At 42.0% G+C, this 27,218-nt stretch overlaps 1 protein-coding gene across 2 annotated transcripts in view; it reads left to right on the forward strand.

Moving 5' to 3' along the window:
* CA10 (carbonic anhydrase 10) overlaps positions 1-27,218 on the forward strand; it is a 498,736-nt gene that overhangs the window by 199,271 nt on the left and 272,247 nt on the right. For both annotated transcript variants that reach the window (XM_084803345.1, XM_084803346.1), the window contains one exon: positions 9,090-9,232. In XM_084803345.1, the coding sequence (XP_084659471.1) occupies positions 9,090-9,232 (143 nt within the window). The remainder of the gene's footprint in view (positions 1-9,089; positions 9,233-27,218) is intronic.

Consider the following 27,218-nt stretch of genomic DNA (forward strand, 5'->3'; position numbering starts at 1 on the left):
ACATTATAGCTACCGACATAATTCTTGGTTACCCCCCGGAATGCAACGGTAAGGCCCTCTTGCTGGACAGCATATATTTCAATCTCAGAACATGGAAAAATCAAGCTGGCGCTCGCCTGAAAACTTCATACTTACTAGCTATAATTCATCTTCTAGAAGGTGCCATGTCTGCTGCGAGAGAAGAAAATGAATCCTCTCTGTGTGTGTATTTAGGCTTTAATGGGCACAAGCCTCCATTATAGCACTTACTGTGTTTTGTTGTAACTATTTACTAGCTTGTCTGTCTTCCCATCGGAATGAGGGCATCTGATTTATCTTTCTATCCTTGATTCATTAGGGATGGCCCATTAATTTCCTCACCGAATGCACAAATTAATGATTATGTGTTAAAGAGGATATATGCAACTCCTCTTGGATCCCCCAAGTGAGAAAATGAGAAGCTCTCATGTTCCATGAACCTGGAGCTCAGACTATGGAGAAAGCAAAGGGGTTGTTTGCAAGGCCAGTTCCCTCCATGAAATAAATCTGGAATCAGAAGGGGGGAAAGGGCCTGAAACAATGGGCATTTTAACCATGCTCACTGATAACAACTCAAAGCATAGATTTATTACAGTCGGAAACCACAGAAGGGGCAGTAAATCAGCACCGGTGAGACAAAGAACAAGAGCAAGATACGAGTTCTTGTTGAAAATGTATCCATATGCTTCATAACCACGACAAAGGGATCACCATTGACGTAGAAGGCTTTATTTGTGGAATTGAATTCATCACGTTTTGTGCCAATAGTCATCTCCCAAATTTGCATTTGCTTTCCTTTGGCCAAGAAGTTGAGGGGGCTCAGTTTATTACTTGAAGAAAAAAAAAGATTGTCTTAGCTGAGTCTCTTCCTTGCTTCAAATCCAAATTCTGCTGTGTAAAGCACTGTCTGCAGCTGAAGACAATGCTATTTTATCAACACATATGTTGAAGGGAATAGCTTTTAAAACCTTCTATTAGTTCTGCTTTTGAGATAGAATTAAACACACTTACATGATAGGATTAAATAAAGGCAAAAGAAAAAACTATGTCCTTGTTGCTTTGGACCTAGTTTTTCCTTCTCATTCTACCCCAAGGATAATTACCTTTACTCTTGGATTTCTTCCAGCCAAAGAAGATTTATGGCTTCCACTCCTAAATCAGTCAATAAGATTGTACTCCCTTGTCTCTTGCTGAGTGCCTGTCACATAAGGGTAAGATTCAAACTCCTTATTTGGGCCTGAAGAGTCCCCAGTCATCTGTTCTTCAAGCCTAACCAGCCCTGTATTGTCTCTCCTTTTTTCTCATATGGGCTACCAAGTCCAAGTCACATGCTTTCCTCTGTCCCTTGCACACATAAAGCTTTCTAAAACTCTCATTCCCCTCTTTTGCCTTGAACGACCTCCTCTGAAATTCTTCAAAATTGGTTATCCCAGTTTTTTCTTTTTCTTTTTCTTTTTTCTTAAAAAGATAGTCTCATTAGTTAATTAATTAGTTGTATATTTAATTAATTCATTTTATATGCCTATTGCAGGCCTCTGGCTCCTCTCTTCTGGTCCCACCCTCCCACTCTCTTCCCCTTTTCCCTTCTCCTCTTCTCCTCAGAAAAAGGGAGCCCTCCCCACCACCAACCTGTCCCAGAACATCAAGTCGCATCAGGACTAAATGCATTCTCTTTCACTGAGGCCCAACAAGGTAGCCCAGCTAGGGGATAGTGATCCAAAAGCAGGCAACAGAGTCCATGTCAGAGACAGTCCCCACTCTAATCGCTATGGAACCCTCCTGAAGGCCAAGCTGCCCATCAGCTACATATGTGTAGAAGACCTAGGTCCAGTCAACGCGTGCTCTTTGCCTGGTGGTTCAGTCTTTGTGAGTACCCACGGTCCTTGGCTAGTTGACTCTGTTGGTCTTCTTGTTGAGTTCTTTGTCCTCTCTAGGTCTCTCTACACTTCCCCCAACTCTTCTATAAGATCCCACAAGCTCCACCTAATGTTTGGCTGTGAGTCTCTTCATCTGTTTCTAGACGCTACTGGGTAGAGCCCTCTCAGAGGGCAATTATGCCAGCTTCCTATATGCAAGCATAGCAGAGTATCATTAATAGTGTCTGAGGTTAGCTTTCTCCCATGGGGTGGGTCTCAAGTTGGGCTAGTTATTGTTTCCCCCTTCCTTTAGTGCCAGCTCCATTTTCATCCCTGCATACCTTGTTGGCAGGATAATTTGGGGTTAAAAGTTTTGTGAGTGGCTTTGTGTCCACCACTCCCCCTTACTGGAAATCCTGCCTGGGTATATGAAGTGGCCACTTCAGTCTCTATATCCCAAGCTGGTAGGAGTCTTGGCTGTAGTCACCCCTGTCATCCCAGGAGCCTACTCCATTGTAGGTCTCCAGATTGTCCCAGAGATGCTCTTCCCCATTTATCCTAGTGTTTCAAAAGTCTGGTATATATCATTCCCAGGGAAAACATCCTTGACTATGGTTTAGGATATGTCTCCCATTGCACCTTTATTCCATAACTCACTACCAGCTCAGTTATCTCTTAATTGTAATAGCATAGGAAAACACATCAAAATTTATCACGTCTACTCCCTACTATGCTAAAGGACTCATAATACCAGAGCCGTATCTGTTTCATTCACTCCCAACAAGCCAGAAATGAAGACACAGTGTGGCACATAGTAGTTCTTCAGCAAATATTTGTTCAGTGGATTATTGGTGTCAAGCCAAATATCTGAAATGTCATAGACCTGCGGTCAGGACTTTTCAATTCAGTTTTTCTTGGTTCTTTAGGGAGTAGCAAGTGTTTCAGAATGGTATAAGTTAACTCAAAGTGTCGAACATTCTGCCCATAACAGCATCCTCTCTACAAATTCTGCTGAATCTGGACACATCAGTAAGCAGGATGGCATGGACTTGGAGTATCCTCTTTAGGATACCCCATCAAGGCAAATTTTAACTTTGATATTCAGAGTGGATTCTGGGGTGTGTGTGTGTGTGTGTGTGTGTAATCCCAGATTTCCCCTCCCTCTGTCCTCCCAGCCACTCCCCACACCTGTGCCAGATCCACTCCTCTTCTGTTTCCTTTCAGAAAAAGGTAAGTATCCCAGGGATATAATCAAACACGATATAACAAGTTGCAATAAGATTAGGAATCTCCCACCATTTTAAGGCTGGATAAGGCAACCCAGTAGAAAGTAAAAGGTCCCAAAAGCAGGCCAAAAAAAGTCAGAAACAACCCCCTTTCCCACTGTTAGGATTTCCACAACAATATCAAGCTATACAACCATACATATATGCAGAAGACTTAGGTCAGGCCCATACAGGATCCTTGACTGTGAGTTCAGCTCTGTGAACCCCCATGAGTCCTGGCTAGCTGATTCTGTGGGCGGTGTTCTTGTTGTTCCCTTGACTACTCTGCCTCATATAATTCTTCTTCCCACTTTTCCACAGAACTCTCCCAGCTCTGCCTAATGTTTGGCTACAGGTCTCTGCATCAGCTGTTTGGCTGTGGGTCTCTGTATCAGCTCCCATAAGTTGCTGGATGGAGGCTCTCTGTTGATTACACTAGGTTCCAGTCTGCCTTTGTTTTGATAAGATAGATATTTAATATGTCTGTGTGGAAGTTGTCAAGCGACACTAACAGGTTAAACTGGATCTTTATTGTTTTGGTGGTTTGAACAGATGCTGATAGGTTTTGCCTCGATCTTGCCAAGGTTCGCGAGTTAAGCATTTGAAGTCAAAGCAACGCCACGTTTTCCATAGCTCACTGCACACAGATCCAAGAGACCATTGGGGGTTTGTACTTCATGTAAGAATGAAAGCATTGCCCCGGGGAAAATATTTTGGCAAGATAAATACATAGTTGTGATGCAGAAGCTAAGTTCCTCTGTTTAGTCTCTGTGAAAATTAATTTGCAAAGATATTCAGGTCTGTTGTGTGTTCTAGTTTATATGTAAATTAGAAGAGTGCGTGAAAGATGCCAAGGATGATGGAATTCCAACAGTTTCAAACTAGTTGACTATTAATTAATTAAAATGGTTCTCACTCCATTTCGTTTCATTTACAACTTCCCACAATAAACTGTATTGGTCAAGCTGGAAAAAAAAGACAGCAGTAGCAGATAAGCCATTATCTTCTTATCAAGAAGAAAGAAAGTTTAAAAGTCGATTTATTGACGTAGCCGTGGGGACGAAGAATCGAGGAATTTAACAGGATCTCAAAATCTGAAAAATAGGAGCAATGCCTCCGCACTCTGCAACTCCGTCTCTGCTTCTGAAGGTGACATGGGGCGTCTATAACCTGGAAGAGTGTGGCTAAAGAGGATGGCTAGAATCTTGCGCATAACCTAGAACCCTGCTTAAACCTTGATCTTACGTTCTAGCTCACAGGTGTGACCTAGTTCTGCGCACTTAAAACCAGCCAGGTCACTCCCAAGCTTCAGTTAGGCTACGTTTCTTGTTGTCCCATCTCCCAAGCCTCCATCCTTAAGCATTTCCGTTGCATTGCTTTTCAAAGATCTCTTCCTTGTCCATCTGTCACTCCAGGTTCCGGGAGTGGTTTCCACACTCGAATTCTTCCTCGGCATTCATATTGCTTCTGGTACCAAACATTGACCTCTTCTTTTATGGGAACCAAAATCTGGTCTAGTCCATCCATCACAAGAGCACTTTAACTGAAGCAACCTAAGCTTTTATATTTATTCTGTGTGTGTGTATGTGTGTCTGTGTGTGTGTGTGTGTGTGTGTGTGTGTGTGTCTGTGTGTGTGACAGAGAGAGAGAGAGAGAGAGAGAGAGAGAGAGAGAGAGACAGACAGACAGACAGACAGACAGACAGACAGACAGACAGAGACAGAGAGAGAGACAGAGAGAGAGACAGAGACAGAGAGACAGAGACAGAGAGAGACAGAGAGAGAGACAGAGAGATTGAGATTGTGCACTTAAGTGCAGCATCCTCAGAATCCATAAGAGGGCATCTTTTGAGTTACAGACAATTAGGAGCAACATAGGCACTGAGAACCAAACACATGTCCTCTAAGCCACAGTGTGAGCCATCTCTCCAGCCTCTGGAGCAGCATTCTGCAAAAGCATTTTCCGTCACATCTTCCTGGGGCTCTGAAGGGGGAACCCAAAAGCACATTACCTCCCCTGCCCTCGACGTATGTTTTATTTTTCTCCTAGACCATTCTGTCTCTGTTATCTCAGAGGTGTTCAGTTGCTTTCAAATCCTGCCTTTATCTGACATAACCTGAATTTTGAAGTAGTTTCATTTAGACTTTTGCCTTTGAAATGTGTTTCAACTGCAAAATAGACACTGATGTTATTCTTGTTTTACCAAAAGAGATATGGAAGCACAGGCCTTGTCAGGGTCAGGGCAACAATTAGCCCTGAACTTCTCTGGGTATGATCCACTTCTTCTGGCTGAAGCCTTGTAGAAAGAAATATGTTGATAAGTGGAGCATTTGTGGCAGGATAGTCTTCGGATCTGGCCGTGGTCTTTTTCTCTGTGCTTTCTGGCCTCTGCCGGCAGTGTGGTTGTAGGTGGGGCACTTTGCCCTCTGCTCTGTGGCTTCCGTGCCATCAGTGCATCTAGGTAACATGATCTATTAGGTGACTTCTAATTCTGAAAAAAGCAATCATGGCTGATTTAAAGGCCAGCCATTCAGTTGTGAGTAAACTCAGTACCCGTTGAGGTGCTGAGGCGATGAGGGGCTTGGTGAGCAAAGGACAGGGTTTCTTAGTGAGTCTCTGAGTTCTAAGCAGGTGGTGAGAAAGAGAGGCAGAGACTTCGATGGTGAAGAGGGAATATAAAACCCTGAAACAGTCATAAAGAATCCCAGACCCAGTAAAAGCAAAGGCAGATGTTCACATAAAGTTTTTGCTGTTTGTGTTTTTGTGGGGAGGAATTTTTGGGGTATTGAAGTTTATTAGCAAGGCCTGGCAGCATCTGCTTCACCGATGGTGGCATACAAAGGCAGCCTTACAACCAGTTTATGGGGTTAGAATTATTTTTGTTAATGATTTTCATGGGAGTAGATGAAATGCCATGTGCACCAGCTGTAACTGTGTTTATCATGCAGCTGCTCAGCTGCCTAACAGAAAAGAACACACACACACACACACACACACACACACACACACACACACCATAAATGTATGCCTTGATTACAAAAGACTATATAAGCTGGAGGAACCACAGAAACCGGGAAGGTAATATGGGACCCTGGGGGTGGGGGGGAATCTAGTGAAGAGAATATCGAGATACAGGAGATAAGAAAGGGAAAATGGAAAAGGACATCTTTAGTTGGGAAGGGGAAAGGATAAACAACACTGAGGATGTTTGAAAAAGCCATAGGGGATCAAATTGTTTTATGTTTATTTAAAATTGCATGTAATACATATAAATGTGTGTATACACACACATATGTGCTTACTCTACACCTTTCTCTGTGTGTCTCTGTTTCTCTGTCTCTCTGTCTCTGTCTCTGTCTCTGTCTCTCTCTGTCTCTCTCTGTCTCTGTCTCTGTCTCTGTCTCTCTCTCTCTGTCTCTCTCTCTCTCTGTCTCTCTCTCTCTCTCTCTCTCTCTCTCTCTCTCTCTCTCTCTCTCTCTCTCTCTCTCCCTCTCAGTGTGTGTGTGTGTGTGTGTGTGTGTGTGTGTGTGTGTGTGTGTGTATGTGTGTATGGTTTCATCGGAGTTGAGACATTTGGAGAGATAATATTTCCCCAAAAGGCATGGACTATCAGGCAGAAACCCAATTGCCATCCATGAGAAACCTCCTTTCAAGTTGTTGGTCAGAGGAATATGCTATTGGTGTTGCCCTTGCTTGCCTCCCAGAAGTTGAAGCTATGTCCCTATTGTGGAAGGCATCATGCACTTGGACACCTGTTCCTGAGGGTTTGAGCTGGAGGGAATCTAGAAGCCCTTTCCCCAAAGATTCTCTCTCATGGTACCAGAAGGTACTATGCAAGCTGTCAAGGGAGGAAGGCAATCAATGTTTTCTACCCAAATGTGATGCCTATGAACTACAACAATTACCAGAAGGCAAGACATTTGTAAAGGTGAATTAGTAGCACCTTGATCTTTGCGATATCCAACAGCAGTGCAGCATGAGGGAAGTCATGACCACTAATGGAAACCCACCCAACTATCCACGGCTAGTGAGATCACGAATCATAGGGAACAACTTACTGTTTCTGCTTCACTAACTGTGGCAATTCCTAACGTCATTCTAAATATTCACAGAGAAGTACAGGTTTGCTATCTCATCGAAGAAGCTTCTCTTTGCGCAATGTAGATCATTACAAAAATGTAATTGTTTAAAAAAAAAAAAGTGGTCAAAATGTAGAGAAAAACTGATGGGTTACATTCTCAGCCCCAGTATCTACAATACAATTCCCACAGTCAAGGTTTGAGAAACATTAAAGATGAAAAGTAAATTTTTAATTCAGGAACATCATTAAATGTTCTAGATTTGCTATGATGGGGTGTCGTGTAGGCATGGTTAGCAACTTCCAGTGATAACGTAGTTGACACAATAAGAAATGGGAGTATCAAGGAAGCACAAGTCCATGAGTAATTTTTCTTGCTTCTACTCTTGCTTGTCTTCCTTCTCATCTTTCTCTTTCTCCCTCTGGCCATTGCTGCCATATTGAAGATTGCTCATGTTGGGGAAGCCAAGACAAACTTCTTACCATAAAGGGAGCAAAGCCTCCAGGGGCCCTTTGGAATGGATTAAGACAAATTAGATATGAATTCTATCATACCGTGGTGTTATATAGTATTTGTCTGGGGACTTGCTTCTTCCCAGTGCTTATTAGAACTAATAATAAGGTCATCAATTTGGGGTTTGAGTGGGACGCAATATCCCATTGATCACAATTGTTCAGAGTTATATAACTCTATGGAAAGTGCTTCCCAGATTTCTCTCCAGCTTTGGTTTTTAGCCATTATGATATGGGCAGGCACAATGGCTGGTGTAAGTTAATGGCTGCATTCAACTTGAGTTTTTGAGATGGCAGGTGCATGTAAGGGGATTATGACATGATTGTAGTGTTCATAAATAATCACTGTCTGGTTCTACTTCCCCAAGGCAGAGCTAGATTCCCTCTGATTAATTTTTCCCATTAGTTCTCATTATTATTATCCTCTCTCCTTGATAGTCAACCTAACCAAGGGAAGAACACAAAGGAGGGAGCACACCATATATGTTGTGGGTGCATTAGTAGATGAATGGTCAAATACAAGGGAAAAAATGAGAGACTATGACTTCTACACATCAGTGGAAATACTGATGGGGCACTAAATTCTAAAGGTATAGTTTCTTCATGAACATAAACTCTAAGTGTTAACTCTTCCAATGACTCCACTATCTGCTAAATACAAGCAAACAGGCTGGGAAACTCTGTTAAAATTATACCAATAGGTATTTTACTGCAATACTGAAGTTGAGCTGACAGTTTTCCTTGGATCTTTGCAGTCAAAACTCAGTATGATCCTTTTTTTCCTGTCTCTCAAATGACCACATTCTTCAGTTGCTGGAACATTAGGTTAATCACACAATGTCGAACCAAACAAAGATAGATTCAGGTTGCCGAGCTCCTGTCTAGTTTTGATTGGTGGGTCATAAAAACAAACCATTCCTTCCGTTTGGTCTTGACAAACCATGGGAGAACACCTTGTATATGCCAAATGACATTACTTTGAAAATCTTCAGATACCTTCAGGATTGGACAATGCTGATTCTCACATCTTTGCTGGTGAGGGGAGTGAGGGGGGAAGCAAAGCATCCACTCTGGAGTTGAGCATGTTGCAAAGAGGATATAGTTTAAAAGACAACGCTAGTACGAAAAAGGCTACACGATGCCTGTGCATGAAGTAAGAAAATCTGACCTTCAGAGATCATAAATATATTGGACAAAATGACTGAGATTGAGGCCTCGGAAAACACCATAGCAACACCTTAGAGATCTCCATAAGTTGGAATGTTACTTGTCATTCTTCATTGTAACTTAGGTTTTCTCTTAATCTATTGTTTTCCCACCCTTCCACCCAGCCTAATTCTGCTTTTATTTTTCTCCTAGTTCCTTCTTTCTGGGGATTGGTGAACTCAGCTTGGAATCTCTGCTCTGTGGGGAAGCGGCAGTCGCCGGTCAACATAGAGACCAGTCACATGATCTTCGACCCCTTTCTGACACCTCTGCGCATCAACACTGGAGGCAGGAAGGTAAGCCGCCATGTTGCTTCCGTGATAATAAGTGATGCTCATTGTCAAAGCTGGTCTTCCGGATCTTAGGCTCTGTGACGTAATCACAGACCTCAAAACCTACTCCTGACAGAATTATGTCCAAATAATGGAATTCTTCCTTCGTAAAATTCGCAGGTGTTTTCCTTCATAAAATGCATCTCACAACTGTAGAGCCTGAAAGGACCCTAATCACAAGACACCCTAAGACCTCGCCCTGTTTTCAGCAGGAAGAAGATTTATTTGCCCCAGAGGGACGAAGAACAGGGAATAAGAGACAGGAGGTAGAGTAAGAGGAGAAGAGAAAAAGAACAAGGGAAAGCTGGGGAAGGGATAGTTTCCCTGAGGGACAAAGGACTGCCTCTGAATAGAAGGGAGACGGACTTGGATCACGGGTAAAGGCAGTTTGTAAAGTGAAAGAGGGAAATGCTGAGTTAGAATGAGGTGTTGAATTTTAATTGGGCATGTTAATTACATGAGCCAAAAGGGGTATTTTGATGGCTGGACTTCAATATTTTGATATCTGGACCTTGGTGGTCAACCTGGGTGGAGGGGGTGACCAAGTAAGGGAATAGACCTTGGAGGCTAGCTTCAGGAATGTAATTAAGTGTTTAGCAAGGCAGAGGGAGGTGGGAGAAGGGCAAGGCACACCAGAGGCCTGTTTGTCAAGCTTGGACCTATGAAAGCCCTTCAGGACCCCAGGAGTTGCTTGAGATCCCATCCCTTGGTACCCCATAAAGGTCAAAACACAGTTGACTCCGTTGCCTACCATATTGGAAAATCCTTCCTCTGAGACCCTTCTCCTGGTCTTCATTTAGCCACCCTGAAGTAGAAGGAATTTATTTTAACAAAGGTAAAACTGAGACGTTTATCATCCGGGGAGGGAAAACAAACAATCACCTTAGATGATTTATAAGAAAATCAATAATTAATCTTCCGAGGGGCATCTCGCTGGCTAAGGTCCCTCCCTTCTGCCTGGAAATGCTGAGCTCTGCTTTGTGAGTCTTATAACAGAGTCGGCCCCGCCCTCTCCTCCTGCTAGGAGCACCTCCTTAATTTGTGAAGGGCATAGTGCCTTTGGGGTCTGCTCATTGACAGAGTCTGGGATTTCTCTTGCTGACTTATTTCTATTTCACTACCTTTTACTGTTGGCTAGGAAATTGGAACTGGGGGAACTGCACACACATAGGAGATTGTGTTTGAAGGTGATTTCGTTGTTGTGAACTCAAGAGACATGAAAAGCACTTGTATGCAAAAAAAAAAAAAACTAGCTAGGGCTGAAATTATAGACATTTGTTATTCTTGGCGGATCCTTCTCCAGAGCTGGACTGTTTGAGCTCTGCCAGCCTTCCTCCTCTGCAGTCTTTTTCCCATCTGCACCATTCCATTTGTGTGTTATTTTTTTTTTACCCTCTCTGATATTTTGGAACATATTTTCTACCTTGTCATTTTCACACACACACACACACACACACACACACACACACACACACACACACACAATGACTCACCAAACACTTATTAGTGGTTTTGACTCTGGTCACAAGCCAGGTTTTAAGAAGTGTTGCATAGAGGCTAGAGAGATGGTTTAGTGAGAGAAGTGTTTACAGTACTTGTACCTCCAGCACATGAGAGATGAGGCCAGGCAGATCACAGTCAGTTTAACTGAAATGGCCAATTCACGGTTCATTGAGAGACCTTGTCCCAAAAAATAGAGTGGAATATAAAAGGCCTCTGGCCTCTACTTTCACATACACAGGCAAGCACATCTATACACACAGATACATGTACATATACATGCACACACAGTCACACAAACACACTTACGTCACACATATACACATAACTACACATGACGTTTCCAAGTAGAAAGAAATTGTTCATTGTGTGTGAGACTGGGAGTATTAAACCATGTTCTTTTAAAAAATTATTTGAGAATCATTTCTTTTGTAGACAGTTCCTATATAGGTTATTTGGTGGCTCTGATTCTACAGAAAAAGAAAACCATTCTAATTGTGCCACTGGCCACTTTATTTTTATAAGATATAAAAGAAACTTCATATAGCTCAAATATACACCTTGTGGCACATAACCTACTCATTGGAATCCGTAAACACCTAAGTGTCCAGGTCAGCATTTAGAAGTGAGCGGTTTAGTTTAATAGGCATCGAATTATCTTCTCTTTGTTGGAGAGGATGACAGGGGGCATAATCACATCCTAGGCGAACAGCAAAATAAACAAAAACACCCAAGACAGAAGGAGCTTTGGTGCCTGGGTTTCATAAACCACCTAGAAGGTAGCCAGGAAAACTAAAGCGATAACCTAAGGCCGGTGCTTGTGGGTAGATTTATTTCCTGTGTATTTCCTTCTTTTGCCATATTGCTCTAGCTAAGACTCCAAGCACAAGACTGGAAAAGTAGACAGACACCTTTGGATCATCCTTGATGTAAATCAAAATGCCTTTAGTCTTTCCTCAGAGTCTAATGACGGCTATAGATTTGTTGCTTGTGGTGTGTAAGAAGGGAATATGACGGACGGACATTAAGGAAGGAAACCAAAGCACTGTGATGTATCCTACTGCAGAATCTAGAAGTTGTACGTATGTACAGAAAGATATTTGGGAAATAAAGGGGTCTAGTAGAATAAAAGAGATTAACAGAGGGATGAGCTTGACCAAGTGACAATGATTTGCCTACAAGAACATATTGTAACGAAACCCATTATTTTGTATGCTCATTAAAATACTATCTTTTAAGAGGTAAGAAAATGTTACAGAATATTTCAAAGGTTTTTTGGGTTAAGTGTGCATGGCAAATTGACACAGAATCCACATATATTCCACCTTTTGTTGGGTCATCCAGAAGAAAGCCTTGATAGAAGAAAGAAAGGACCATTTCCTTAAAACGTATTGAGAAAGAGGAAATCTGTGTTTGGGAAATAGGTTCGCGTTAAGGGGTCTCTCAAATATTGGGATATTTTGTTGACTTAGGCCTTTTGTTTGTTTTTCCGGGAAGTAGGTTTTTTTCTTTTCTCTTTTCTCTTTTTCAGTTTGGTACATTGTACCTGTTCCAAACCAATCTGCAGAGGCATCAGAGTTTGTGATTTTGGAAGCATTTGCTTTGACAATGAAAATATTTATATCTGGCATGATTTGTGTTGTCAAGAGTTTGATGAGCTCAGAACTGGCTGGCAGTGCCCTTTATATCTATGTAAGGCTGAAAAAAAATATAGACAGAGGCAGGAGATGAAATGCCTGAGCTTGACAGACAATAGCTAAATCATGTTGCAAGCTTTAGGAAGCTGGTGTTTAATGACTTGTTTTTTTGGAAGTAAGGATTCAAAACCTTGCTCTGATTTTAGAGTTTCACCTTAAAGAAATAATGTCCAATTCAAAAGGTTTGAAAATCACTGTGTTATATGGGATGTTTTGTAGAACTGGGGACAAGGCACCATATTTTGAAGCCAGAGATGAGTTGAATGTCAGTAAGTTAAATGCTCTCTAGTAAGTGTGTTTCCTGTCACACAATTTATCTGTGAACATTATTTCTTCTGGCATTTAAATATGTCTTTTTTGCACAAAACCATGAAGCAGTTCTGCAAGGGCCCGACTTGTCTTCTTGTGTTTATTTTAGCATATCTGACCTGACACAGAGCTTGGATGCTTGGATAAAGGTTTTTTATTAGTACAGGCAAGAGCTGGAAGCAACCTTAAGAACAACCAGAAATGAAAATGATGAGAAGAGGCTGAAAACGTTCTGCAACTTGGATATAATAGAGATATTTGGTTTTTGTGTGCCGATACATGTGTGTTCATGTGTCTGTTTATGCATACACATGCATGTACAAGTGTGCATATGTGCATGTGCTTGTTCTGGACAGATGACAATCTCAGGTGCTCTCTCCCTGGAGATGGGCTGTTTTGTAAGACAGACTCTCTCTCACTGCTCTGGAGCTGGCCACATAGTCTGGCTGCCCAGCAGGCCTCATAGGTCCACCTGCATCTATCTCCCCAGCATTGGGATTACAAGCATGCATCAGCACACCTGTTTTTTATGTAGTTCTAGGGGCTGAATTCAGGTCCCTTTGTGCAGCAAGCACTTGACCTACTAAGCTATCACCCCAGTACCTTAGAACATTTATTCTTTATTAAGTAATCATTTCTTTCACCTGTTGAGTTGCTTATTCGATGGTATTTCTTAAATAATAGTTTTCTTTTCTTGAAAGGTAGTGCTTTTCAATCTGCCTCTTCATACCTGATCTGCAAGCATTTTAAAGAAGAAACCAAAGTAACTGTTGGCTGGCTGTGGGTATAAGAACTACCAGGTTCCAACGGTTTGGTCGAACCCAGGGTCACACAAATGGCTCTGGCTTCACTCAGTACCTCACAAGCAAAGCATAAAGATATGAGATTGAGACAGGATCCTAAAGGAGGAAAGGGCACAGATGGTGCTGAGAGTGATCAGAATACATTGTATACATGTACAAAATTGTCAAAGAAGAAAATGAATGAATTGCTTTTAACACGGTCACCTTAAACTAGCTTTGAACTAATAGATTTATCCTAGGTAAACTTACTAAGTCAACTCACGACTTTAAAAAGTGACTGACAGATGTTTTTCAAGACATCAAATCCACCTTGAAGAACATGGGCAGCTTCTGACAGAAGTGCAAACTCCCTGATCTGGGATCTCAGGGTTGGCAACAGGGCAGTGGGAATAGCTGACATCAGGTCAAAATAAAGGGGTAGACTTTCTGCAGCCTGTCACTCATCTCAGTCATCTCAGAGAAGCAGGTTTCAAGGGGGAGGTGATGAGCACACAGAGGCCAGGGTACCACCCTGGGGTACCTACCTTCTGTTGCTACCAATTTCCTTTTAACTGCTTATTTCTTAGAATTTGTATGGGTTTAGTCACCATAGGCATGAAATGTGCAGAAGGATCTTTTTGAACCACTCATGATCCCAAAATGATGAGGAGAGGGAGGGCTTACCAAAACCACAGAGAAAAGGGGGGGGCACGCTATGGATAGGAAGAGCTGACCTTCAGTGATGGAAGCAAACAGCTTCGTTGTTCTGGTTTGAACTCTAAATGCTCCCACAGGCTTCCGTTCTGAGCTCTTGTTCTCTAGCTATTGGTGATATCTTGGGACCCGATGGAAACGTTTGGAGTTAGGGTCTACGTGATGAAAGTATGTCACAAGATCAGCCTTTGAGTGTTTCCCAGCCATTGTTTCCTGCCATGATCCCTGCTTCTCGATCCAGCCTGTGAACAGCCTCTGGCACATGCTTCTGTTAGCATGAGCTGAGTTGTTGTGCCATGTTCTTCCCATGATGGCAGGCTGAAAAACTACATGCCAAAGTGAATCTTTCCCTAAACTGCATAAGGGCACTGGTTACTGGGATGCATGATTATGAAGGCATCAGTGAAATCCATAGGGATGGAACTCGGGGGGGGGGGGTAAAGATCCTTACCAGACTCTCTTGCCTTCCCTCTCTGGGAAGATCCCATTTGGAAGGAAGCCAAGGGCGCTTGTTGATTCAGTGTATATATGGCAGCCTCCAAGCCAAAGGACAAGGTAAAGGAACAAAATGATACGCAAATATCACAAAGGCACGTGTAACCCTCTCTGTACTCCCTATGAAAGAAGTGGGAAGGAATGCAATTCACCATCACCCATAAAACGAACAGGAGGACCTGGGGAAGTGGTGCAGGTTGCAAAAGCGCCTGTTCTACACGCCCGAGGACCTGAGTCTGACGCTCCAGCATCCACGGAAAAAGCCAGGTTCATCTGCATGCGTCTGGAAACCCTAGCAGAGTGGAGATAGGTGGATTCTGAAAGCAAACTCTGTTGAAACACTGACCTTTTGCTTGGTGTTAAGGCAACCCGAAGCAACAGATGGAAGTTCCTGATGCTGTCTTCCGGTCTGCACATGTGAGAATGGGGTGTGTGTGCATGTGTGTGTATGTGTGTGTGTGTGTGTGTGTGTGTGTGTGTGTATGCACATTGTGCTCTCATATGTGTGTGTGTGTGTTGATGAAAGTAACCCTTTGAGTATTGTCCAACCCTTATTTACACACACATAGGTGTGTGTGTGTGTACGCACGTGTGTGCTCTCATATGTGTGTATGTGTGTGTGTGTGTGTTGATGAAAGTAAACCTTTGAGTATTGTCCAACCCTTATTTACACACACATAGGTGAGTGTGTGTGTGCGTGTGTGTGTATGTGTGTGTGTGTGTGTGTGTGTGTGTGTTTGCAAGAGACAAACTTTTCTTGAGGAGATGAGGAGATGCAACACATACACACACATCTACTCACCCTGATAGAGATCGCCCAACAGACCAAAGTATGGTTACCACCAAAGTCGAACTTGGTGAACCAACGAGGTTTATTGGAGTGATTTATCAAAGCAGAAATGACTCAAAGGCAGCTACATTGCCAAAGCCTGGGTGTGACAGCTCACGTAAGCTGGGCACCTAGAGCATACTACGCAGCCTGCAGGCAGATCAACAAGTCATGGAGTGTCCTTTCCAAGTTCTTTGGTTGTTCTAAACCTCTTCCAGGCAGTCCGCCTTTTTTATGCTTCCTCCTGGCAGCTCCTCTGGTCTAAGAGTCTTTCTTTGCAGCTTACCTCTGCTCTTCTAAGAGGAGCTCTCAGCTTTTGATGCTTACCCTGGCAGGGAGGGCCTAGTGAGTCCAGCCAGTTCCGGGCACTTGCTGAAGCTCTTTTGAACTGTTTGCCTTGCTGCTTTGAGAAGCTTCCATATGGGTTAGATTGTCTCAGTCTCTGAGGAAACTGTTACACAACAACAACAACACACACATACACACACACACACACACACACACACACACACACACACCACTTTAATATGGTGTATGGTGTTTGCTGCAGTTGCAATTCATCTGCAAATCTCCTTTTTGAAGACATACCTGCATCCACTTTCGGTATCTGTCTTGAAATAAGTGATGTTATGGGGATGTTTTTTTTTCCTCTCCCTGAGTGTATGTCGGTGCTTCGGCAAAAATTTACCCTTCACTTGACATGACTCCAAACTTTCTATCCAACCTTCTTAATATCCACTCCCTATGACTTCAGTGTCACCTCCCCCACGAAACTCCCTTGATCTCTGACTATTGGTGGCATCCTTCTTCATTTGGCTTAAGTGCTTCATTAATATTTCCTTTAGGACTTGCTTTATTGTCTATAGTAATTCGTCCTTGGGTTAGGAGTTTCTTGGGATAAATAGGCTAACATATTTTCATTTTAGATCCTGATGATTGATTGGTGTAAGATTATCACTGATTACCAGTAGAAAGGCTTATGTGAAATTATTCGAGAGTTGCTATGATGCAAAGTGGGAAAAATCTGGAATGCGTCTATGATGAATGGAGACAATGTCATCAACGGGACGTGTCATGAAAACTAAACTTCATGTATTATTGTTGACATGAGATATTGAATAAGTTGAAAACATATGGACTGTGAATTGCATTTGTAGGTGAAGCCTTCAGCACTCCCATTTTCAGATTTCCCCAGGAAGCTCATAGGCCAGTTGAGGAGGCCACAATTAATTTTTGGTATCCATGGCATATATTCATCACTGTGTCCTGAAACCTATTTTGTGTGATGTATTCCCACTCCTCCAAGAATTTCTGTATATATTGGAGAATTGATATATTCTTATAAATTGTTATATATATATATATATATATATATATATATATATATATATATATATATATATATGGAGAGAAGATATAATACACAGGAGTTATATGGCAGTAACTTATTTTTTAAACTATTTGAAATAATAGTGAAATATACTAAAGGAACCATGAAATTATTAATTAGCAAGTCAATCATCTTGGCATTCATTTTTAAGTGGGATAAGAAGTTATGTTAGATGAACCAAGCTTTATGGAGGTGTTGGAATAGCATTGAAAAAGTGAATAGGATGAAATAAAGCCTTCAGAAAGGCCTTTAAGTGTCAGATGCTCTGACCCCATGTAGGGAGAGCCAGGTTTTCATCTGAATACACTGTTGTAATGCTATTTTTTATTGAAGAACTGATGGTGAACATCCACAGGCAAAAATTCTCGTCTGTTTAAAACTCAGTAAGCTGCTTTGGAACACCATAAGCCTTTTACACCAAAATCTCTGATATGGAAATGGTGTGCATGTGATTTTATGTATATTTATGATGTAGAATAGATCTTTAGTGCCTTCCCTGCTAAGGAAGTACCTTCACCTCTTCCTCATTGGTATTTTGTGGTTTTGACATATTGATAATGTTTTTTCACTGAGGAAAGCAATAAGGGTTGTACATATTGAAATCTCACTCTAATCAACAAGGAAAAAGCGAGTGTGGGAGTATGATCCGAGAAGGCATGGTAGTCGGGGTATCAGAAAACACTATGCTTTTAGTCAGACGTGGATATGAAAACTTCAAAGGGCAGAATTTTAAAACATCGTATTTAAAATGGAGACAAGATCTCATTGCTTCCTAGAAGGTGACATTAGAGGGTTGGGAGGCTCTTAAAAAGGAATTATAGTAATACAACTGCAAGTGGCGATAGCACATAAAGGAACCAGTGGGAGCGGAAGGTATGGAAGTGGCTGCATGGGGAGTTTTGACAGAAATAATGTTTCTGAACGACACATAAGCGACGTGAGAGGAGGGCTTCGAGCCAAGGAGGAGGACGAAAGGTGAAATGATTCGTGGAAACAACCTCACAGTGAGTAAGCTGTAGAACGAATGGAGGCTTCCGGAAACTGAGGAAAACTTTCAAAGCTGCAGTTAGAGGAAGGAGAAGCAGTGATGCCAGAAAGGCCTCCACTCCGGGGGGGGGGGGGGGGGGAGCGGGTGAGAACAGACATCCAGAGAGTGATCCTGGTGAGACCTGGGTTTGACTTTCATATCGCCACCTATTGGGCACCTGTGGGAGGCCTGCATTCTCTCAGCATCAGGCGCCATACTAACCGCCACCTTTGACAAGAAACAAAACATAGCCTTACTGGACAGGCTAGAAGGTAAACTATCACATGTCAGGAACTGAAGGAGAGCATCTTCCATGAAGTGCTTTTGTTGATGTTAGCGGGGAAAACACCACTTAGCTCACACGTGAATTTCTCTGTCGAAGAGGCTAATTACTCATGTTAGAATTGGTAACCGATACGCCAAGATCTTTGGGTAATAGATGAAGAATTCAGAGACACCTCACTAGTGTCTCCTCCCAACCCTAACTCCATGACCATGAAAAGTGAAGTTTTCCCTTCGTTATATATTTCTCCGAAGAATTGCAGATGTCGCCTGAGCATGACTGGCTGTAAAATTGGTACATGTGAGGAACGTAGAGGAAGCTCGTGGGTAGCGTGCTTGCTCTGAGTCAAGGTCGCAGGAACGATGTCAGAGGTCAGCATTATTAATTAGGACATGGAGCCTAACTCCCTCTGCAAGAGGCTGCGGCTGTGACATACCCTTCGCCTCCAATGCTGAGGCTAGAGTTCACTTCTAAGAAAATCATTGAGGGATAAAAGTAGAGAAAGAGTAAAGTGATGATGAGAAGATGCTTTATATTTATATACTTTATATTGTATCTATCCTACCTTCCCATCCATTTATTCACCCATCCATTATCTATCTATCTATCTATCTATCTATCTATCTATCATCAATATATCTGAAAGGAAAACATCTTAAGTCGTCATTTCCGATGCCTTATGGCTATTCTTTTCTTGTCAGCCTCAGGTATACAGAAATAGTCATGGTGTTTGCATGTGGCTCAGACAAGATTTAAAAACAGGAGTGGGAGCTTGCGTGAGATTTGAATGACCTTCTGGTACACTGAGTCCAGAGAAAAAAAGAGCTCTGACAAGCACAAAGGTCCACTTGAGAGTGTAGGACACACTGAATTCAGGTGGGAGATTTGATCTCATCCTTCCCACCTGGAATTCTGCTGCCTCTCCAGTAGCTTAGCTAGACAGGGCACATGAAATGCACTTCCATGAAGCTGATCCTGGAATAAGTATATAACGGGGATGCTACCACATCCTTAAGGAAATGCCCTTTGAGGCACTATTTAGGGCTTGGAAGAAGTTTGCATCGTTTTCTTTCAATCTCTATCAAAATTACTTCTCAGAGCTTGCAATGCAGAACTCTCTCCTTAAGCATATTCTTTCTTTGGGTTGGCTAGAGTGGACAATTCAGGGGAAAATGAATGTGCCCAAGGGAAAAAAATGAGATTAAAGATAAGGAAATGAGGCCAAAGTAATGGTGGTCATCATTGGAATAATACTTCAGGAAGTATGAGTTTTCGGTGGGCAGCAGTGCAGTAATGAACGATGTGCTGAACGAGGAAGACTCAGATGCTGTGTCCTAAGTCAGATGTGGAGAAAGGGGGAAGCTCCTTCATTACTGGTGGGAGTGCAAACTTGTACAACCACTTTGGAAATCAATCTGGTGCTTTCTCAGAAAAAAAAAATGGGAATAGGGCTACCTCAAGACCCAGATATCCCACTGAAATGTGCAGGCAAATGGATGGAACTAGAAATGATCATCCTGAGTGAGGTAACCCAGACCCAGAAAGAAACACATGGTATATACTCACTTATAATTGAACAGTAGCTCAACAGAGATGTCCCCCTGAAAGTCTTCACTTAACTGGAGATTGGGATAGATACTGGGACTTCCTATTGGGACTCTAGGTGAGAGAGGTAACAAAGAACAGGGAAATAGAAGGATCCAGAGGGTCCTAGAAACCTACAAAAAGACCATTAAGGCTGGAGGATCTGGATTCAGGTGGGTCAGCTCAAACTACTGTACAAACCAAGGGCAACGCATGCAGTAAACCTAGACTCCCTATTCAGATCTAGCCAATGGACAGCACACTCTCCACAATTATGTGGAGAGCAGGGATTGACTCTGACATGAGACCTGGTGACACTCAGAGGAAGAGTAAGCAGGCTACCAGGAAGAGACCTGATAGGCTGTGATCATACGGTGGGGCAGGGTGGGGGGAGGTCCCCTTCTGTCACAGACCTAGGGGAAGGGAGTAGGATGAAAGAGAGAGGGAGGGGGGAACAGGAAGACACAAGTAAGGAGATAACAATTGAGATGTAATCTGAATAAATTACTTAAATAATTTTTTAAAAGAATATAGACTCAGCACAAAGTCGCTCTGTGATGGGTACTGTTGCCTTCCCTAGTTCTGGGCTGAGGATTGCTGCTTGGCAACCTCCTTGTGATGTTTACCTCTTGATATCATCCGGAAATCAGTGGAGCCATTAGGCAGGTCTCTCAAGGGAACGCCTGACTGTTGGCTTCCGTGGTTTATAAATGTACCTAACTTCCATCCCACTCCTCTGGTGAACAATGAGTCCTTTAGCATCTTTCTCTTCTCTAGTTCTTCTTCCATTACTTCCTCTCTACGCCTCATCTTTTCCCCTGTCAGTACTCTGTATCTCATACTTGCTCACATCCATTCCTCCCCTCTCCAAAATCCTGCTTTCTCTTTCATCTTTTCCAAAATCTCCTACTCCTCTTCCTCCTCTTCTGGTCATCAAGACACATGACCAAGTGAATGATAAATTCTCCTTAGTGCACCACAGTGGAATGAGTTCTTTTCTTTCACATAACATTGTAACTAAACATACAAAGATCAATAATTGTATGATTTGAGATATGAAACATGAATGAGGGAAAATTCAAATTATCCAAAAACTGAGCATAATTTCTTTAGGAGAGCATTAGAAGTACTAACTGATAATATTTAATTTGTAGGCAGAAAAATTTTGGAGTGAACAGAATATAATGCTCAATTTATGATTTACATAATCACCACATCACACAGCTTTTGGTTTCTGCATATATGACCCCATGAGTGAAGCTAGCAGGCATTTTACAAATTAGATAGCCTTTAAACATAGGCAACAAATCAGGCCGGGGGAAAAAATGTTTCAATGGTTAAGAGTACCAGCTGCTCTTCCATGGGGTCCAGGTTCTAGTCCCAGAATATGGCTGCCCACAGCTTTATGTAACTCCAGTCCCCGAGGGATCTGAGAGCCTTCCAGCCTCTCAGGGACCAGGCATGCACACGACTCACAGGCATACACGCAAGTTACGCATCTATTAATAAAAACAAATAAATCTTTAAAATAAAAATAAGCAACAAAATGTATAATTAAGCTACTCTCCTTGAACCTCAACTCTCTTACTATACCCATACATGAGCTAAGGAACAGATGAGAAGTATGCCCATAGCTCATCAAAAAAAATTGAGCTTATAATTACATTAACCCTTCATGCTCTCTTTCAAATAAATATGTTTTTTTCATTAATTACTATCACACATACATACATACATACATACATACATACATATTCATTCACATGCATAAACATATTTATTTCTGAATAAATAGATACAGTCTGTATAATGTTACTTTTTGCACGTTTTGGGGCTGACCATTTGCTGTTGGGTAACCAACTGGTGTGAGTCCTCAACCCTACATAAAGCACACATTTTTACAGCTTCTCTTCCAGTTATCTCTCAGAAGCCACGGGCAAGTAGTTCTTTAACCATCAAGATAAGAAAACGTATCTGCATCTAGGTGTGGTGGTGCACGTCTGTAATCCCAGCATTCTGGAGGCGGAGGCAGAAGGAGCATGAATTTGAGGCCATGCTGACATAGAGTGAGTTCTAGACCAGCCTGAACTCACTAGAGCAAGAACCTGTCTCAAGAGGATGGGGAGAGGGAGGGATGGAGAGAGAGAAAAACCAAGATTGCCAGACTACCTGAACAGCGCCAGAAGTAATCGCTACTCAAGAGATTTTTTTTTAATTTTTATATTAAAAACTGTTATGTGCTCTGCATGTATTCCAAGAAGGTCTTGAAGCATACCACTCTCTTCCCAGAATATCTGACTGTTTTGGATGGATAAACCAGAAAAAAATTGCTCCATGTGAACTGTGGAGACTTTTGATTTTATTAAGCGGAACTCAGTGCCTGGGAACCAAATACTTAGTGTCTAAAAAATAGAAATTAAAAAATAACATCCTCATAAACAAGGCCCCCCCCACTCCCCCACTTTCTGAGCAAAGCAGACAAATAACAATTGAAGGGCTTAAGAAAATGTCCATTTTTTCTAAGTTCTCTTCCAAACACAAAAGACCTAGATTAACCCTAAAAGAAAAATCTGGGATTAAAAGGCATAATTTTGAGTCTAGATAACATAAACAATTGAGCGCTGAAGAGGACATCAGACTTAAATTTTCCTATGAAAACTGAATGTCATGTAGATAAAATTTTGCTAGTGTTACACAAAAGATTAAGAGTAACTAGAGTAACCAACCTGCCTCCTTACAGGAGATTTTAACATCATCCTTACTCTGTGAGGTGCTGGAACAAGACCCAAACTGCAAATGATGCCAAGATTGGCCACTCCAGCACATTAGCAGTAAGCCCACTGTCAGTTCCATAGGGCCACAGCTTAATTCTGTTGACATCAGCAACATCTATTGAGTCTTTCGCATCATTTGCTGCACTGACTCGGATCTTTCTCATACGTAACACTTAGTGTGACATTTGTTGTTTGTGGTACCTAACCTTGAAGCGCACATGCCTTAAGTCATACACAAAGCAGCTGCATGTAATGTCATCTGATGTGAATACATGACCTCATTTTTACCAGTATTTTTGTTTATCATGTTAATATGAAAAACTTCTGTTCCATCTAAGGAACAGAGTTTCCTTAATTTATACTCTCCCCTGCAGTATTCAGAAAATCAAATTTTAATGATTTTTTAAAGCTATTTTATATGTATGGAGATTCTACCTGCATGTGTTCTATATATCAAGTGAATGCTTGGTGCCCGTGGAGGCCAGAGGAGAGCCTCAGATTCTCTTCGGGTAGAGTTACAAAATGTAGTGAGCCACCACACGGGTGCCAGGAATTGAACCTGGGTTCTCTAGCACAGCCTGACGCTCTTTAACATGAGCTTCCAACGATGCTTTAAGGAACTGTCCTCAGGAGAAAATTGCATGGAAACAAGAGAAGTAAGTCAGGGGAGGAGTTCAGCAAAAACGGCAGTCTGACAAGACTCCAGTCAGAGGGTCAACCCACAGCCACCACTTGAGTGTGATTATTATCACAGGACTGCCATGCCTCATGCCTAGGGGCTGGAGCACCAGCCTCTAGTGTATTCTACAAGGAAGCAACACCACAGTGTTTACAAACAAGTGATATTTATATATGGGATGACCAATGGAGTCAGTTTATAAGTTTACATAATCTTATAGTTTTATTTTTCTTCTTCCTACATATTTTTTACTTTTTTAAATTTTATTTTGCTTCTCTTTTTTGTCTTTTTTTAACATCCTGTAAATGTTATAACGGAATAGACTATATTGAGATCATATTCACTACCATTATCTTTATGCCTCTTCCAGTCTTTCTAAGTACCCTTTTGCTCAGTTTGTCCACATCTTTTCTTTGTAATTTTTTTACTGGTGAAAGTAGGTTCATATGCTGTGTGTTCATGATTGCAAGGGCCATGCTATATCTAGACATATACCTCTAATGGCATTCTGGCTCTTATCTGTCTACCCCCTCCTCTGTGATACTCCCTAGGCCTTAAAGAAAGTAATACAGACATCTGCTTAAATCTGATCTCAGTTCCAGGCTTCAAATCCAATGACAAAGTGGTTGGTTGTCCCCAACAGTCATGGCGCACTATTGCACCAGTGGGCACATCTCGACTGACACATCAGAATTGCAGTGTGCAGGGTTCTCGGAATGATGGTTGATGAGTTTTGTCCTCCAGAGTTCTTCATGACAGCTATATATAGTGCTGTGTGACTTCTCAGCCCCAGCACCCCGGATAGCACCTACCTTCTCACACTCAGCACTAACTAACCAGCAGAAAAGAAGAGTTCATCTCAACTCAGTCCTGACTAGAGCAGTAAGACAAGAGAAACAAATTAAGTGATTATACATGGAAAAGGTAAATATCAAGTATCCTTGTTCGCAGATATATTCCTAAAGACTCTACCAGAGAACCCTTAGCACTGATAAAAGCGTTGGGCAAAGTGGTGGTATACACAATGAATACACAACACTCGGTAGCCTTCTTAAACATAAATAATACACAATTGAAAGTCAGGGGGAACATCATTCACAGTCATATCAAAAGTATTTAAATTACCTTATACGAACTTTTAAAAGTCCATTTGTGTATCTTCGGACCCACTTCTGTGTTCGCTGATGTCAGGTTGGCAGCAAACTCACCATGGCCAAGGTGTTCACACCCCAGGAATCAGTGAACGCTGCACATCTGGTGGCATGTGTTTGTGCCAGGCTGGCTGACTCAAATCTACCAACATTGTACTGCTCTTAGAAGTCAGGGAAATTCCCAGAGTTTGTTGCAACCAATACTTATAGAGATTAGGGAGCCAGTCCAGAGGAACCACCAATGATGTTGATTGTAGCTGGAGATGAAAAAAAAAATGTTTTCGATTTATTAGAGATATTCTTACCAGAAATGAGTCTGGAAGCCACGGATTGGCTTAACTGCAGAGTGCAGCAGACTGAGCTGCTTGCATCCGGGATCCTACGTTTCTCCAGCTACGACTTCCGTGGCCTGCTTCACAGACAGAGTCTGGAGGGCAGAGGGAGCATACGATTCTACGGGAATCTCACATCCCATACCTCTGCTCTAATTTCTCTCTAAAAGTTTCTCTTTACTAATTTGCCTCCTGCGAGCTTTTGCTACTCCATAACCTGTACAATTCTGGAACCTTAGATGCCCAACTCCACCCTTCCGCAAGCTTCCTTTCAGGGACACTGTGTGTCCCACAGCATGGCAGGCAACACTGTGAGCACACAGCGTAGCCATGTTCTAAAGCACAAGACAAGGAGGGAAGAATCTCTTGGGATTTTCAAGGAAATGATATTTATTCTACATACTATTTTTTAATGATTACTTCACAGTTTTTGAGGCCAAAAAAAAAAAATAAGATTAAAAACATTCTGGGGAAGTGAGGGAGTGACCCTTCACCAGGAGGCTTTGAGTCCGTGCTGTACAATCAATTCGAAGAATTACTGGGTATTTTCCTCAAGAGTATAATATATGACATCTGCCAAGCTTTCCTTTTGTGATTACAAAAAGGACAGATAGTGGAGCAAGCCATATTTCAGCACTGCAGGGTTCTAAAAAATGAACTGCTAAAAATGGCCCAGAAGGAATGAATAGCAATAAGACATCAATGTCATCCGTCTACTGATTTGTGATGAATTTCCAAGAGGCTTAATGCTATGATGCTATGATATATAGGAGCTCCTGAAAGTTAATGACTGTAAGTTATCCACTTGGAAGAATATAATGGGGGGAAAGTAAGCGGTCACAGATAATATATAAACAAGCAACGATATTAATGTAGTCACACTGTTCTGTGTGTCCCATGCTGTTGCCCTCTATGACTTAGAAAGAAAATTGAAAGCCTAGTGAAGACATGAGAAAGTCAAATGTCACACAAACACACACTCAGGCTTACACATCTGGGAAGGCGTTTAGTTTGCTTTTTAGTTGATTGGGACCAACCTAACAGAAAGAATGAATGAATATGCATATGTAGATCACCTTTGCAAGGTAAAATAATAATGGCCAGAGTTTTATCATGGGTGTGTGCATTCAAGCGGGAGCAATGGAATCTTTGAATGAACAAATGATGTTTGCTAGTTAAGATGTTGTCTGGTACTTGTACATGGATTTGTCCTTAAAATGGTTGCTAGATGGTACAGAGGCTGGGATGAGAACGGTTCATTTCAACTCGCAGTCTGGGTTCCTTTAGACCTAATAGTGTGCATGCATGTGTATGCATCTGTTTGTCTGTCTGTCTCTCTCTCTCTCTGTCTGTCTGTCTCTCTCTGTCTCTGTCTCTGTCTCTGTCTCTGTCTCTCTCTCTCTCTCTCTCTCTCTCTCTCTCTGTGTGTGTGTGTGTGTGTGTGTGTGTGTGTGTGTGTGTGTGTGTGCCAGACAGACAGACTTTTTAGCTCTGGCTAATCTGGAATTCACTATGTATACCCAGGTGACCTCAAACTCACAGAGGTCTGTCTATTTCTGCCATCCAAGTGCTGGGATTAAGGACACAGGGCACTTTCCAAGCTGTTATTGGTTGTCCTGCTTCGTTTTTAAAAATATATTTTATTAATTTATTCATATTACATCTCAATTGTTATCCCATCCCTTGTATCCTCCCATTCCTCCCTCCCTCCTGCTTTCCTCCTGCTCTCCTCCCCTGTTTCTTGTTCAGTCCAGCATTGTGTGTGTTTTATCCTAGTAGACAATGCTATGGCTTTGCTTGATTATTTCCTGGTTGCCGCTGTCTTCCCATACGTGGTAGTTAAGCATTCCTTAAATACATTGACAAATCAGTAGTTAATGTTCCTACGCCTTTCCTTTATCTTAAAGGTGCCACTTAAAAATGCCTAGCACAGCTACCGTTACACCAGCTCTCACAGCTCAAGTCAGAGGAAGACACTCCGTCTTGATATCTAGGACACAGTACATATGCTTTCTCTCACCACAGAGTGTGGTTCCTCCTTCAGTGACTTTCTTCTCTGCTGCCTTTTCTGTATTATGATAAGACCATGTCTCGGTCATCTGCATCTGAGATAGCTCCCTCATGAACACAAGCTACACTTCAGACACTTTGATAGGCACCTTTCCATGTTCCATGGGGCTCAGGACAGATAAAGAATTAAAGTTTTAACACCAGAAGCCTCAAAGGACTGGCCACCATAAAGGGCCTGTCCCTGTTTCTCCTGGGCAGTCATCCTTGAAATCATTTCATACTATGTGCATAATTTAATAAGAGCAAAGCTGACGTGTCTCTGTCATTCATTTCCTAGCCTGCCTCCACCTCTCTCTGGATAATAATGATGAGTAGAAATTTTAGGGTTGTTCTT

The sequence above is a fragment of the Acomys minous genome (genome assembly GCF_964271855.1).
Source record: "Acomys minous genome assembly, chromosome: 12".
Taxonomy (NCBI): domain Eukaryota; kingdom Metazoa; phylum Chordata; class Mammalia; order Rodentia; family Muridae; genus Acomys; species Acomys minous.